The sequence below is a fragment of the Aythya ferina genome (assembly GCF_964211825.1).
Source record: "Aythya ferina genome assembly, chromosome: 23".
NCBI lineage: Eukaryota > Metazoa > Chordata > Aves > Anseriformes > Anatidae > Aythya > Aythya ferina.
This window is the reverse complement of record NC_140321.1, coordinates 1,843,250-1,858,464: the sequence shown is the minus strand read 5'-3', so window position 1 is coordinate 1,858,464 and position 15,215 is coordinate 1,843,250. Positions and strand designations below refer to the sequence as shown.

Here is a 15,215-nt window from a genome sequence, read left to right as displayed (position 1 = left end):
CCTGCAGGGTCCCCCCATGGAGCTGTCCGGGGGGGGGTCCAGCAGAGCCCCCCCAGGTCCTGGTTGGGGTCGGGAGCATTCCTGCAGCCCCCCCCGCCCCCCCCAGGCCCTGTGTGTGTGAGGAAGCAGCAGCAGCCCCTCACCCCCCCCCCACAGCCACCCGAAAGCAGAAGTGGGAGCAGTGGGGGGCGGGGGGGGGGCACGGACACAGGACACAGCAACCGGGGCCCCCCCACGGGGACAGGCGGCCCAGGCACAGGCAGCAGCTGCGGTGTCACGGGGTTTATTGGCGCCGCGGGCTCAGATGGCCGACTGCTCCTGCCGGAAGGGGTCGGGGGCCGGCGGGCGCTCGGGCTCGGTGGCCATGGCGGCCTGGCGCAGCGCGGCCATGTGCTCCTCCGCGGCCGCCAGCGAGCGGTCCACCCAGTCGCGGGCACCGGGCTGGTGGCAGGCGCTGCGCGTCACCAGCACCAGGTGGCTGACGGACAGCAGCAGCGCCGCGGCCCTGCGGGCGGCACGGCCGTGTCAGGGCGGCCCTGGGGGGACGCCCGCGGGGTGGCTTCGTCCCCACCCTCGTGCGTCCCCCCACGTGTCCCTCTCCCACCCGCCCGTGTCACCTGGCGTCCAGCAGCTTGGGGTCCAGCGGCGGGTACATGGATCTCACCACGTCGTCCACCCTGCCGGCACCGCGGGGACGGGGTCAGCACCGCGGGGACGCCGGGGGGGCCCTGCCTCCACGCCCCCCTGGCTCCCCTCACCTGGGGCTGATGCGTTTGGCCACCACGATGATGTCACCCAGGCTGGAGGGTGACTTGACGCGGGCACCCGAGCCCATGGTCATGGCCACCAGCTTCTCCGTCAGTGTGTGGCAGATCTGCGGGGTCAGGGAGGTGGCAGGGTGGCTGCCCGGCACCCTGAGGACCGCGGGCACATCAGGGACACCAGGCGCCACCGCCCAAACTCACCTTCAGGATGGCGATGCAGTGCGAGACCAGGCCCCTGTGGACAGGAGGAGACGTGACTCTGGGCAGACCCTGTCCTCAGCCCCGTGTCCCCATCACCCACCCAGCACACGAGCCACCAACCCCACCATGGCCGCATCCGGACCCATGGGGATGTCCCCACACAGGGACATGCCTGGGGACCACCCCCTCCTGTGGGGTCTGGGGACACCCAGAGCTCTGCTCGGCAGTGGTGATTTGGGGACCAGTGGCGTGGGGCTTACGAGGCGTCCTCGATCCAGTCCTCGTTCTCCAGGATGGCCTCGATGTGTGGGTTGGTGATGACGACGTCGTCCAGCTCCAGCTCCGAGGGCTCCGACTGCGTCTCCATCGCCCCGATGAGGTCCACAATGGGCCTGGTGGAGATGCGGGTGACTCGGGATAGTGCCACCTCTCTGCCCCTCCTGGGGTTCCCCCAAGGCTTTTCCCACCCCACTGTCGCAGTGCACCACGTGTCCCCAGCGTTGTCCCCAACCCCACAGGATGTGTCCCTCCCACACCCACAGCACCCGGAGGAGACAGACCAGGGGACAGGGACAGAGCCACGCGTCGTGACAGCGGGTGCACTCACTTGGTGTCGTAGGGGTGCAGGAGGTCTTTGGGGTGGCAGTAGCGCTGCCGGCACACCACCACCAGCGCCACAAAGGACGCCAGGAAGATGGTGGCCAGCACCCCGATGGCCACGATGACGACCGTCTCCATGGCTTGTCCCCGCCTGGCTCAGGCGTGTGGCTCCATCTCGGTCCCGGCGGTGCCTGCAATGGGGGAAGCCGTGCCGCGGGGACGCAGGGGACAGTCCCCACCCCATCACCACGCCCACAGGGACATGGGGAGGTGATGGGATGGGGGTATGGGGATTGGTGAGGGCTGGTCTGCTGGGGGTAAGGGGACCCCAGAGCCTGGTCCCTATAGGGACCCCCAAATCCAGTCCCTATGAGGCTGCAGGGACCCCCGAGCCCAGTCCCTATGGGTCCCCCAGAGCTGGGTCCCTATGGGGCTGCAGTGACCCTCAAACCTTGTCTTTATGGGGACCCTCGCACCCAGTCCCTATGGGACTCTGGGGACCCTGCAGATGATTCCTATGGAGATGCCCAGAGCCCGGTCCCTGTGGGGCTGCAGGGACCCCCAAAGTCTGGTCTATATGGGGCTACAGGGAACCCCTGAGCCAAGTCCCTAAGGGGCTCTGGGGATCCCGAGACAGGTTCCTATGGGACCCCCAGAGCCTGATCCCAGTGGGGCTGCAGGGATCCCAAAGCCCAGGCACTATGGGGAACCTCAGACTCAGTCCCTCTGGGGCTGTGGGGACCACGAGGCTGGGTCCTATGAGGGCCCCCCACAGCCTGGTCCTATGCAGCTGCAGAGACATCCAAAATCCCTACAGGATTATGGAGACCCCAGAGCCCGGGGCTACACAGACCCCCAAACCCATTCCCTTATAGGGCTGTGGGGATGCCCTGAGCCTGATCCCTATGGGGCTGCACGGCCCCTCAAAGCCGGTCCCTATGGAGACCCCCAGAACCAGTCCCTATGGGGCAGCAGCGCCCCCAACACCCCATCCTGAAACCCCACGGCCGGTCCCTGTGGAGCTGCGGGGCCACCCAGCCCCTAGGGGGCTCCCCCAAACCCGCTCCCTACAGGGAACCCCCAGCGGCTCCCCCAGGCCCGGCCCAGGCCCCCCCCCCCCCTACCTGTTGCCAGTCGGAGCCGCCGGGGACGGGACCGGGACCGCGATCGAGATCGGGATCGGATCCGGGATCGGGATTGGGATTGGGATTGGGACCGGGATTGGGTTCGGGCCCGGGGCCACTTCCGCAGGGCCGTGCAAACACCGCCGCGACCTTTACACCGTGACCAACACCCTGCCGCGGGGGGGCCACGCGTGTCCGGCCCCCCACGCTCCCTGCATCCCCGCCGCATCCCACAACCTTTTTTCCCTTTTTTTTCCCCAATCCCACGGAATTTTAGGCGCTTTGTCTCGGGGGCGCTGCACTTGTGCCCCCCCCGGTGACAGCGCGGGGAGGGGGCCCCACACCGGCGCCGGCCCCCCCCCGGCCCCCTTTCCCACCGCGATTAGCGCCTCAAGGCGGATTTGGGGCTGGAAAGCCGCTTCTGAGCCTTTAACCCCTTGGTGCCCGGGGGGGTGCATTCCGGGGTCCCCCCCCAGGCCCCTTTCCAGCCCCCACCCCCCCCGCACCTGGAGCCGCGCACAAGATGGAGCCGGGGGGCGCCGAGCGGGGCCGGCAGCGGGACGGGAGCGGGGCCGGGGCCGGGGCTGTGCGGGGCCGCCCCCACCCCCCCCGGGACCGCCCCCGGCCCCGCCCGCGGCCCTGCCAAGGGGCCCCCCGGGCGAGCCAGGGGGTCCCAAAGGGTCCCGAGGTATCCGCGCTGCACGCCCGGCCGGCCCCCTCGGGGCTCCAAACTGCCCCGAAGTTCCCCTTTGTTCCCCCCAAGTGTCCCCTCCGCAGCCCAAAGTGCCCCCGTGTGTCCCCAAACGTCCCCGCTGCAGCCCGAAGTTTCCCTGTTGCATCCCAAGCTGTCCACACTGAATCCCAAAGCACTGCCTGTGTCCCAAAGTGTCCCCCCTACACCCCCCAGGATCCTCACTGCAGCACAAAGCGACCTCTTCGTGTCCCAGAGTATCCCCACTGCACCCCAGAGCCCCTCCATTGCACCCCAAACTGTCTCAAAGTACTGCCCTGTGTCCCCAGATGTCCTCTCTGCATCCTGGTGTCCATTTGTGTCCCACAGCATCCCCTCCTGTCCCAAAGATGCATCGCCCTGTGCCCCAAGGTATCCCCGTTACATCCCAGTGTCCCTACTGCATCCCCAAATGCCCCTGTTGTGTCCCAGTGTGTCCCTGTCATGTCCCAGTGTCCCCTCCACATCCCAGCCATCCCCTCCATGTCCCAAACCACCCCTGCCATACGCTGACCCGTCCCTATTGCAACCCAAAGCATTGTCACCGTGTCCGAGAACATCTTCTCCATGCCATACAGTGTCCCCATTACGTCCCAAAGCATTTATGTTGTGTCCCTGCTGTGTCCCAAAACATCTCCAGCACGACCCAAAGCATCCCCAAATGTCGTACTCCAAAGCACGGGGAACATGGTCACCAGGGTGGCCTGCACTCTGACCCTTTTGGGGACACCAATTCTACCCCCTCCTCAAGCATTTCCTTCTTCCTTATGGGGTACCAAGGGCACACGCTGTCCCCAAGGGCCACCAGCAGCAGAGCCAAGAGGCACCGAGCCCTCCTGGCCCCACTCGGGGGGACAAGAGCTTGGGACACCCCTGTGTCCCTGCGGCGGTGGCCACCTGGCCTGGGGTCCCCTTGGGTGCCCAAATGTCCTCGTGGCTGAACAGGCTCTTTATTTGGGAGCACCGATGCCGGCCATCGGTCCCAGTCACGGCTCCTCCCTGCCCTCCCCATCCCAAGGGGTCCCATCCCCGGAGGGTCCGTGCCACCATCCCCAGTGGTGTCCCCATCCTTCCAACCACGTCCGGGAGGCTCGAGCCGTGCCACCGTGCACCAGCGCTGCCCATCGCCAAGGCGCCAGCCACTGTCACCTGCGCACTGTGGTGCCGGGCAGCCGAGTCCTGCCCCAAGTCCCCGCCACTTCGTGTCCCCGCCGCTGGGCTTGTCCCCGTGCATGTCCCCGTGGCCAGGCATTAGCCGTCGGGGAAGATGTAGCTGTACTGGTTGAGGATGTGCTCCACCACCTGGTTCTGGAAGACCATGTGCATGGCCATGTTGCCCTCCTCGCTCGCCGGCCGCAGCAACGTGGGGCCGAAGACGATGGCGACGCTCTGCACCGACATGCGGTTCTCCTCCTTGTACTCGATCACCCTGTGGGGACAAGGGACGGTGTCACCACCAGGCCCCTGAATGTGGCCCCCCACCCATGAGGTGGCTCCCTCTGCCCTTCTGCCACCACGGTTTTGGGGAGAGCTTGTGGTGGCTGCGTGGGTTTTGGACGCTGGTGGCTGGGCAGGAGCGGGGACATGCGGTGTCACCTGCAGAGGTGCCGGAAGAGGAACATCATGGTGTCGTGGTTGGCAGGTGGGAGGGAGTACACCAGGTCACGGATGCAGCGTCCCCGCCGCGCCGGCTCCTGCATCTCTGCAAGGGGACAGAACAAAAAAGGGTGATGGCTCCACCGGCTGGAGCCATCCCTTTCCCTTTCCCTGTCCCTGTCTCCGTCCCTTACTGATGGCAGCGATGAACTTGTCAAAGTGGCTGAAGGGGACAAGTGGCTCAGGCAGCTCGCGGAAGAAGAGCTTCAAGGCACCGGTGATGACGTGGATGTCCTCCCAGCGCCCATCGTCCAGGTCCAGGTGCTCATCTGTGGGGACAGGGTGGCACCTCAGGCTGGTCCTGGGGCACAGCTGGGGTGGGGACACTCATGTGTGTTCCCAGCTGTGGCTTTCAGCCCAGAGGGGACACCCAGCATGGGGACCCTACCGTGGTCCACTTTGTAGCGCAGCTTCTGGATGGTGGCCAGGTTGCCACTGACCCGGTACAGCCCATCTATGTCCAGCCCTGGGGGATGCAGACAAGATCCTGGTCAGCCACAGCCACCCAGGTGGCACTGCCACCAGCTGTGGAGACAAAGTGGCACTGGTTGCCATGACTGCCAGCTCGCAGCCCTAATCCAGTGGTTTTCATTGAAAACCCAACCGGATTCCCCATCAAACGTGGTCTTCCCCAGCGAGGGGAGTGACGCCAGAGCTGGCACCACCCCGCCACCCTGTCCCTTTGTCCCCTGGGCTGTCCCCGTCCCCAAGCCCCATGGCGGTACCTCTCCTCTCCACGGTCTGGATGCACTGCTGGACGAAGCGGGGCACGGTGCCGCGCTCCCGCTCACACAGCACTTGCAGGGAGCAGCCGAAGACCTGGTCTGGAGAGGACACGGAGAGGTGAGCATGGGGGGGAGAGCAGGGGGACACTCAGCGGCGGCTGTGCCTGCGGCGGGCCCCTACCCTTGATGTAGCCCCGCTCACGCAGGGACTGCAGCGTCGGCCGCCTCTGCAGGAACTTGCGGAGTTTGTTGCGCACTTTGCTCGAGTCGCTCTCGGCCGTGCCCGCAGCCTGCCCAGACGCTGGTGGGGATGGGGCAGGGGGTGAGCATCGCCCGTGGGGAGGTGACAGAGGTGATGTGGGGTGGCTCCCCACACCCCACGGATGGCTCCGACCGTGCTGTGAGACAGCAGAGCCACCAGCTCACCTGCAGCCCTCCTCTCCTCGCTGCCCCCCAGCTTCTCCCGGGACCCAAATTCCGTCCCGCTCTCGGCGTCCTCCTCGGCAGGCAGGTCAGTGCCCTAGGGAAGGGGCAGCATGGGACAGAGTCCTGGGGCCACAGCACGGCTGTGGGCAGAGGCAGCCCCGGGTCCCCCTGCTCCAGGCCCTGCTCCAGTGGTCAGGTCCCGGCGGCTTCTGGAGGTCTCCCAGGAGGAGCCCCCGCAGCCTCTCCTGTGCCAGCTCCGCCACCGCCAGGGAACAGAAGCTCTTCCCGGCGGTCAGAGGGCACCTCCCGGGCCCCGCTTCGTGCCCGGTGCCCCTGGGCCTGGCTCCGTCCTCCCCGCGGGGATTTACGGGCATGGCCAGGATCCCCGCAGCATCCAGGCTGAGCAGCCCCAGCTCCCGCAGCCTCTCCTCCAGGTGGAACTGCTCTGGTCCCCCACCTTCGTGGCCCTCCCCTGGGCTCTCTGCAGCCTGCCTGGCCTCTCTGGTGCCGGGGGACCAATTTACCGAGGGTGGCCCCTGCCCCATCACCCAGACCACTGGTGAGGGTGCTGAGCAGGACTGGACATAACACCGACCCCTGGGGAGCTCCCCGTTACCAGCCTCCAACCAGGCTTCATGCCACCGACCTCCCCCCCCCAGGTCCAGCCGCTCAGCCCCGTTCGGACCCATCCTGCTGCCCACCCATCCCGCCCACACGGCGCCCGCTTAGTGCTCACCAGCCGGGCGATGCTGTCTGCAATGGCCTTCTGCCAGGTGACGATGATCTGCTCCGAGTCGTGCTGGATGAGGAACTCGGAGCCCTCCCGCGTCCTCAGCTACAAGAGCAGCGGTCAGGTGAGGGCCACTGGGCTGTGGCCGAGAACGGGGCGCAACTCATTGCACCGATGGCCCCAGTTTTGGCCTTTTGCCCGTGAGCTGGGTGCTGCCCAGGCTGGAAATTTCCTCCCCATGCCAAGCTCGAGAAGAGAACCCTCCCCAACCCCTCCGAGATAATGGCAGTGTCAGCCCCCAGGGGGCAGCAGGGGTGGCCCTTGGTGACATGTGGCTCAGGAAAGGCACTGCAGCACGTCCCCAGCGTCCCCACGGTGATAAGTCACAGCAAGTGCCACTCCAGGGGAGGTTGTGGCGTTGGCAGACAGGCAGGTGGGTGCTGGCTTTGCCATACAGCCTGCAGTCCCCACTTGGTCCCCGCTGGGTGACCAAGGTCCCCACGCCACCACCGAGCTCACCTCCAGGACGTGCTTCTTGCTGGACTTGTCCTTGCTGGCCCAGGTGACAGTGGCCCCACGCAGCTCCACCGTGTGCTCCGGCATGGTCAGGTTGCCCGGGTGCCTCTGCGGGAGCAAGGGGACAGGGTGGCACAGCGGCCAGTGTCCCCATGGGGGACCGCGAGCTGGTGCTGGCCCTGCACTCTGGAGCTGCTTTTGGCTTTTCTCCACCCAAAATGCAGCCATTCCCCCCTTATGGGACTGCCATGGGACATGCCTGACCCCAAGGGCTCCCTGCTGAGTGGGGTCAGGCATTGCCCTGTGTTGAGAGCACTGCAGCCGCTGGCTGGGGGGGGTGTAAAGTCACTGTCACCCGGTGGGGACAGCCCCTGCCCTGCACCGAGTCCCAGAGGTGAGGGTCTGTTGGTGACAGCCTTGCACTGGCACGGTGTTTGCATGGGGACGGCTGAGCCCTGTCCCTTGCAGGCTGCTGGGTGCATGTCCTGTGCCCCCTGGGGACACCGCAGGGTTTTAAGGGGCACTGGCCATCTCACCTGTGTCCTGCCCTTGGGGCTGCTCTGGGCACGCGCCCCTCCAGCAGCCCCCATCCACCCACATCGCAGGGTACCGGAGCCCCCCCCGCACCACGTGTCTGCGGTGGGGACAGTGGCGTTCCCCCCGCTGTGGGGTTGGCCTGGCCCCGTCCCTTCCCTGCAGCACCGCAGGGTGTTGCAAGCCTGCGGCACCGCGGCAGCTTCTGCATTTGGTGTGGGCTGGGGGCTGGGCTGGGCCCTGCTTCCCCCAGCAGCGGGCTCGGTGTGATGGCAAAACACCGGGCACAGCCCCTGCACGGCTCGGACACACCGTGGAAGTGTCCCGCTGCCACCACTGCTGTGTCCCGCAGTGTCACCGCACCCTGCCCCTGTGGGCTCTGTTAGTGAAATGTGGGTGCTTGCTCTGCCCTGCTGGTGCTGGCCCTGTCCTATGAGCACTGGTCCTCTCCCATGTTACAGCCCTGCGCTGCAGCTGCTGTCCCCATCACATGGGTGCTGTCCCTGTCCTGCAGGTTCTGTCCCTGTCCCATGGGTGCAGCCCTGTCCCATGGGTACTGGCCCCATCCTGTTGGTGCTGCCCCAATCCTGCAGGTGCTGGCCCTGTCCCACGGGTTCTGGCTCTGTGCGGGGCCCCGTGGCGCTCACCAGGGCACCAGCAGACGAGTGCTTGGAGTCCTTGAAAAAGGTCAGGATCCCACCCTCCAGCACAGTCCAGGACGAACTCCAGTTTTTCCTGGGGACGAGATGGGGGGGTCACGTTTGGGGACAGCACAGGCACAGGTGTCACCCTGGCCACCCCGGGCTCGTGTTGTGGCTGGAGGGGCGTGGGGACACGCTTACCGCAACCGCTTCCCTCTGTCCGCTGTCTTGGTCCTGTTGAGCACGCCGGCCTTGTCGAGGCTTCTGAACTGGAAATTCAGGCATGGGGTGGGGGGAGGGGGTCAGCTTTGCTCCTCGCAGGCTGGCGCAGACCCCCCGCCCTCTGCATTCCCCAGGGTGGTGGCTCCCTGGTGCTCACCTTCTCCTCCTTCAGCCCCAGTGCCGCTGGCGTGCAGCTGGGCCAGGTGAGGAGCCCGCTGTCCTGGCTGGAGCTGCTGCTGGCGCGGTGCTGCCGGCTGCCTGCCGGGACCTGGGGGACAGCGACCAGGTGATGCTTGGCTCTGTGCCCACTGCTCCCCAGGGCTGCTCTCCCCGCTCATACTCCCCTGAGGATCTTGTGCTTTGCCAGCCGTCCCCATCCCCGTCCCCATCCCCGTCCCCATCCCCGTCCCCGTCTCCATCCCCATCCCCATCCCCATCCCCATCCCCATCCCCATCCCCATCCCCATCCCCATCCCCATCCCCATCCCCATCCCCATCCCCATCCCCATCCCCATCCCCATCCCCATCCCCATCCCCATCCCCATCCATTCCTGTCCCCATTCTCAGCTCCATCCCAATCCTCATGCCCATCCCTGTCCCCATCATTTTTCTTGTCTCCCATTCCCATTCCCAACATCCTCCTCCTCATCATCATCTCTGTCCTGGTCTTTGTCCCCATCCCATCCCAACCCATCCCGTCCCATCCCGTCCCCATACCGTCTCTATGCCGAAGTGCTCGGGGTAGCCGGGTGCTCCCTCAGGGTGGCTGTGCCCATACCAGCCCGGGGATGGGCCCAGCTCCTCAGGGTACCTCGGGGGCAGATAGTGAGCAGCCCCCTGCTCATAGGAGCCCAGGGGCGAGTAGTCCTCCTCGGGGTAGCCCTCCAGCTCATCTGGAGACAGGTCAGGATAATCCGTTTCCGGAGTGGGCGGCTGGGGAATGGAGCAGGGTGAAGGTGGCGCTGGCACCAAGCGCGTCCCCACTGTGTCCCCGCCGTGTCCCCACTGCGTCCCCGCCCCCACGCGCCCCGCAGGGTGCTCACCCGCTGCTCCATGGGGCTGCACGGCGTCAGCCCAGGGTACATATCCTGGGAGCTGTCGCCCGTGTGTGGGGGGTCCCACGACGTCTCACCTGTTACCGAATTATAGAAAAAAGCCTGTCCGCTGGCTTCGTCCACGTACTGGCCCCACTCGGCAAACTGCGGGCTGTGGGCGAGCGAGGAGGCGGTTGAGGCGGCGGGACTCACTCCATCTTCTGCCTGCTCAAAGGGGCAATCCCATGTGGTCTCGCCGGTGACTGGGTTGTAATAAAACAAGTGTCCAGAGTCTGTGTCCATGTGGGTTTCCCAGTCTGTCCTGGAGCCGCAGGGCTCCTCGGGCGCTGGCGGGGCCGAGCTGCCCGTGGCGGCTTCCTCCTGCAGCTCCTGGATGTTGAGGTAGACGTGGGCAGGCGGCTCCTCCGGCTCCTTGCGCACCTGGGGGGGATGGGGACGTGTCACTTGGGTGTCCTGGCTGGTGCTGGGGTGGCGAGCGGCTTGTCCAAGCCTTGGGGACACGGCACAGATTGTCCTGTCCTGTGGGGCCGGGTCCTGCCCTGCTCTAGTAGCGGGGATGTCCTTCATGCGTGGGCACCAAGCAGTGGGACCCTCGTGTGGGGGTGAATGATGGGAAGTGCTGGCAGCTGGGGGGGTGTCGTGGCCCCTGGAGTCATCACCTGCACCCACAGCGCCTGCACCCCGAGGTCTGAGCTAGCATTTCCTGCAGCCCCAGCACCAACACATGTATCTTCTGCATCCCCTGCCTCTTCCTCCTCACTCCTCACCAGTGTTGCAGTCACTGCCACCAGCACTCCACCCGCCTCACCAGCCCCCACTTTACTGTCATCTTTGGTGCCCCCAAAATCTGCACCCCAATAGCAGCACCTGTGTCACCAACATCCACATCACCTGCACCCCTGGCCTCTGTCCCTGCACCCACCTCATCTGCGCCCCAACCTCTGCACGCCAACTGCACCCACATCACCCGCACACATCTGCGCCCACCTCACCACCACCCCACTCATCCCCGCCCACGCCTCCAGCACCCACAGCTGCTGAGCTGGGGCCGCCAGCCCCAAAGAGACGCCTGCTTCCAGCCGAGATGGGGCTGCTCAGAGAGGTCAGGCTCCCCTCCCTCCCCGGGTAGGACCCCTCCTCCAGTCCTACCCAAGCTCTCTGTGCCCCAGCCCTCGCCTCTTCCCCATTTTGACTTCATTGCTTGAGGTCTTACTGCATCTTCCAGCCTTCGAAACCAGCCCGCAGCTTCCTGAGCCTGCGGCGCGGAGCCAGCCCAGGCCCCACGTCCCTCTGGGTGACAGTGCCCGGTGGTGGGAACCAAGAGGGAGCCCTGTCCCCACTCCCAGTGACACCCAAGCAGGGCTCAGTCCGGATGGGGACATGTCGCCGCGGGCTTGGTGGCCAGGAGCAGGAAGAGGTTGCAAACCCGCACTCTCACCCTTTGCTCTCCCCAGTTTTACAGCCCCTGAGCCTTCCTGCAATGGCAGCAGGGACAAAGTTTCCCCACCACAGCCCTGCCTTTCACCGGGGGTGGGGGAGACAGCATTCAGCATCCCTGTGACACCCCATCACCCCCTGCAGCAGCACACTGGGTGACCCATCACCCCCACACCAGCACCCTGGGGTGCAGGGGAAGAAACACAGAGTGAGAGGCCACCCTCATCCTGGGGACAAGGGACACAGGGCAGGGACAGGGCACCTGGTGATCCTGCTCTCCCTCCCCCCAGCCCAGAGCTCCCCACTTGCTCACACCGTTTGTACCTTTGGTTGTTTTGCTTCCCCAGGGGGTAGGAAACCACAAGCTGGTTCCTGTCCCTGCTTGGGGACAGATATTTCTGCACCCACTACACCCACCCGCTGCCTCCTCCGGCACCCGCAGAAAATTCAGGGAGAACCTGGGGTCACCGCACAGTGTGCCAGGGCTCCCCAGGTGCTGGAGCTCTCCCTGCACCCCACTACAGCTGGGTCCCCCTCGAACCCCTCTCTGGGTCCCTACCTTGCCCAGGTGGAGCAGCCGCGACACCCTGCTGCGGGAGCGCTGCAGCACGCTGCCGGCCCGCTCACCCATCGCGGTGGGCGCAGTGGGGCCGGGGCACTCCGACGGGCGCAGTAGGGCCGAGATGCTCTGGCACAGCAGCGCCGCCGGCCAGCCCCGCTATGGGCCCGAGCGCATCGCCCGCTTCCTGTTGGCTCGGTGGGGCGGAAGAGCGGTGGCGGCGAGCGGAGCTCCCCCAGATGCGGAATTAGCTCCTGGGGACATTTTTAGGCATTTGGCGGTGGTGGCTGCTGGGACCGTGCAGGGGGGAGCAGCTGAGATGCTGCAGCAGGGATGTGACAGGCACCATCCTGGGAAAACTTCCCCCAGCATAAAGTTTTCTCGGCTGGGATGGGTTGGGAGTGGGCACACCAAAAGCACAAGCATTCAGGAAGGTGACAAATGCACGTGAACACCCGTGTCGAGGCAGCAGCTGCGGGTTGAGGTATGGCAGCTCGTGGGCTGCAAAAGCCAGCTGCCTTGAGCAGCCGTGAGGTTTAGCAGTGCTGGTGCACGCAGGGCGGATGCAATCCACTTTGGGACCCTGCTCACCATGGGTGAGGACAGTAGGGAGACGCGGTTTAACTGTCCCCAGAGCTGAGCCCACCCAGCTTTGGGGCCATGGGAGCTCAGGGCAAACAAAAGTGCCTGGTCCTTATCTCCTGCTAGCTTCGCCCTGTGGCCCAGGCCGGTATCGATGGCTTTAGATGAGCAAAGAGCACCGGGAAGCAGCTGGTGCCTGCTGGGAACACTGGGGAATGTCTCCTCTGGAGGCTGCAGAAATCCAAGCAGCCCAGGGGTGACTTGTCCCCCCCAGAAAAACAACACACGGAGCTCTCTTCCTCGGCATGGCACAGCTGGGGTTTCAGCTCTGCTCCAACAGTGATAGATGGGTTGCAAAGCCCGGTCCCCAAAAGGAACCCCCTTTTCCCCCACCCAAACACCCCCAATATCAGCCCAAGGGAGTGGGGGACACCCCGAATGCCTGGGCTGCGGGTGCTAAGCCCATGGGTGCTGCGGGTGTGTGCGTGGGGTGACGCCCCAGGGGTGGTCCTGAGGGTGAGGGTGACACCTTGGTCCTTCCCTCCCAGTTGTCACCCACAAGCACCCTGCACCGGGAGTGACCCAGGGAGAGGTGCCGGGGCTAGGGGTGAGGGGACGTGGGACCCCTCCACCACCACCGTGCCCCAGCCGCTGTCACCACTGAGCAAGGGGCTGCGAGGCACCCCCCCCACCCTCGGGTGCCCCTTTTGCAAAATGTGTGCAGGTGGGAGCAGCACCTGTATCCAGGAGTCCCCAGGAGGGCCCCTTGCTACTTACTGGAGTGGGGTGAGAGTCGGTTTTGGGGTGCCAGGGCGCCCACCTGCCTGGCCCCAGGGTGCACCCAGCACCTCCCTCCTTGCTGGGTGCTGCCTGCAGGTGAGACACCCGCCCCATGAGGGAGGAGTTGCTGCACTTCCCTGTTAACCCCTTTCTGCCTCTTCTTGCCCCAGAACAATGCCAGGAGGATTCACAGGGATTCTGACACCCCCCCATTCTGTGCTGCCACTCTGGCTTGGCATGCTGGCTCTGCGCCCTGCTGGGACTTGTGCCCCTTCTACCTTCTAGGAGGGATAATTCAGCCCTCGGGACCCCGGCTGTGCCCCAAATCTGCTCCCACTGCCCAGCCAGGTGGGGTTGGCCCCCCACGAGCCCCTCCAGTGCCAGCGTGAATCCTCCTGTGGGTGGGTTAGGATGAGAAGCAGGAGGGGACGGTGGCAGCTGGGGGCAGCATTGCTCCCCACAGACCCGTGGCCAATACTGGGGTGAGTGGGTGGCTGCTGTGCTCTGGACCCCGTACTGCCCAGGACCCTCACAGCCGCTCTTGGCACATCCACACCACCAAAACCTCAGGGCGCACCCTGCTCCTGGCCCCATCCCCCTGCCTGTCCTGCTGGACTGTGACCCCAGGGATGGGGAAACTGAGACACTGCGCAGCAGAGGCTGGTTTTGGAAGGGACCTGGGGGGGGATTTCTCACCTCCGGTCACAGTTGTGGCCCAGAGCCGCCCTGGCGGGGCTGGGGGCTTGGCCCTGAGACACCTGGCACTTCCTGCAGATCAGGTTTGCCCCGTGGGGCCAGCTCTGCGGGGAGCCGCGCGGGGCCCCAGCAGTGGCAGTGGTGCCGGGGGGCCCCTGGGTGCCGAGCCCCATGGGGTGCAGGGAGAGGACAGCAAGGGGGAGCGCTGTGCTTAGGGGAGGGGCCCCAAGTGTCCTGCTGTCCCCCCGCCCCCTCTACACCCTACATTTGGGGACAGCACCAGAGACCTCACCGTACCTGAGCTATGTGGCCAGACCTCGGCTGCCTCGCCGTGTCCGTGTCCTTGCTGGGCACGCAGAGGGTTTCCGAGCGGCTCTTGCTGAGCGGCCGAGGGCGTGTGGGGGGGTCCCCATGGGGTCCCATGGTGGTGGCACCGTGTGGCACCGGCGTCGCCCTGGGCAGGTCATCCAGGGACTGCGTGGGCCTCATGGGCTCGGCGGGGTGGGGGCTCTGTGCTGGGGCTGCCCGGAAAGAGCTGAGGGTGGGTGGCAAATCCCCTCTGGCCGTGGGCGCCGCGCTGATGAAGCGGTACTCGTAGGCTGCCGGTGGCTCCGGCTCCGGCTCTGGCTCCTCATGGTAGAGTGGTGCCGGGGAGGCGATGGGGGGCAGCTCCTTGACGTACTGGGCCGGGATGTAGAAAGGCCGCGCGTCCCGGCTCTTCCTCACGTGCCACCAGTGGTCGTTGGTGCGCTTCAGCAGGACGTAGCGCTCGTTGGGCTTGATGGAGACCAGCGTCCCGTCCTTGGCCCGGTACTCGAAGCCGTACTCCACCAGCACGTAGACCTCCTCTGGCGCCCCCGCTGACTCCATGGCGGGCCCAGCTCCTCCGCCTGCGGGAGAGGGCGCAGGGATGGGGCTGACGGCTCCTCCCCACCTGCCCCAGGGCATTTTGGCAGCCCCGAGCCCCTCTGAGGGACCCCCAGCCATGGGTCCCCACCACCCTGGACGCCCCGCGCTATCTGCGAGCGCCCAAACCCGCCCAGAACGTTCCCGGGCCCATCCCCAGCGTCCCCCAAAGCTCACCTGGGGCGGCAGCGGGGCCCGTCCCGGCTCGCCCTGCGCTGCTGCTGCACGGCCCTGAAGCGAGGGGGCGGCGGGCCTGGCAGCCCGGCCTATTTCCTCCCTGGGAGGGAGGGAAGGGGTGATGGCGGAGGGGACGCGAGGAAGCGGCTGCTCG

At 66.2% G+C, this 15,215-nt stretch overlaps 2 protein-coding genes across 6 annotated transcripts; both read right to left on the bottom strand.

The window, feature by feature from the left end:
• Positions 1-267: 267 nt before the first annotated feature.
• On the bottom strand, positions 268-3,291 carry TMEM98 (transmembrane protein 98). 4 transcript variants are annotated; one of them, XM_084496714.1, is made up of 7 exons: positions 3,196-3,291; positions 1,573-1,756; positions 1,226-1,357; positions 966-999; positions 759-874; positions 618-677; positions 268-505 (listed from the first exon to the last, which is right to left on the bottom strand). In XM_084496714.1, the coding sequence occupies exons 2-7, from the start codon at positions 1,701-1,703 to the stop codon at positions 301-303; spliced, it is 678 nt and encodes a 225-aa protein (XP_084352840.1). In that variant the 5' UTR covers positions 1,704-1,756; positions 3,196-3,291; the 3' UTR covers positions 268-300. The 4 variants fall into 4 exon arrangements, with proteins under 4 accessions (XP_084352840.1, XP_084352839.1, XP_084352838.1 ...); XM_084496713.1 differs by lacking the exon at positions 3,196-3,291 and adding an exon at positions 2,690-2,839; XM_084496712.1 differs by lacking the exon at positions 966-999 and having other exon boundaries at positions 759-914.
• Positions 3,292-4,353: 1,062 nt separating this feature from the next.
• ARHGAP27 (Rho GTPase activating protein 27) lies at positions 4,354-15,194 on the bottom strand. Of its 2 annotated transcripts, XM_084496132.1 has the most exons (16): positions 15,062-15,194; positions 14,276-14,868; positions 9,913-10,344; positions 9,587-9,802; positions 9,027-9,137; positions 8,849-8,916; positions 8,654-8,741; positions 7,476-7,580; positions 6,963-7,061; positions 6,227-6,320; positions 5,982-6,101; positions 5,801-5,899; positions 5,464-5,541; positions 5,210-5,344; positions 5,016-5,121; positions 4,354-4,848 (listed from the first exon to the last, which is right to left on the bottom strand). In XM_084496132.1, the coding sequence occupies exons 2-16, from the start codon at positions 14,846-14,848 to the stop codon at positions 4,671-4,673; spliced, it is 2,502 nt and encodes an 833-aa protein (XP_084352258.1). In that variant the 5' UTR covers positions 14,849-14,868; positions 15,062-15,194; the 3' UTR covers positions 4,354-4,670. The 2 variants fall into 2 exon arrangements, with proteins under 2 accessions (XP_084352258.1, XP_084352257.1); XM_084496131.1 differs by lacking the exons at positions 14,276-14,868; positions 15,062-15,194 and adding an exon at positions 13,280-13,411.
• Positions 15,195-15,215: the final 21 nt, after the last annotated feature.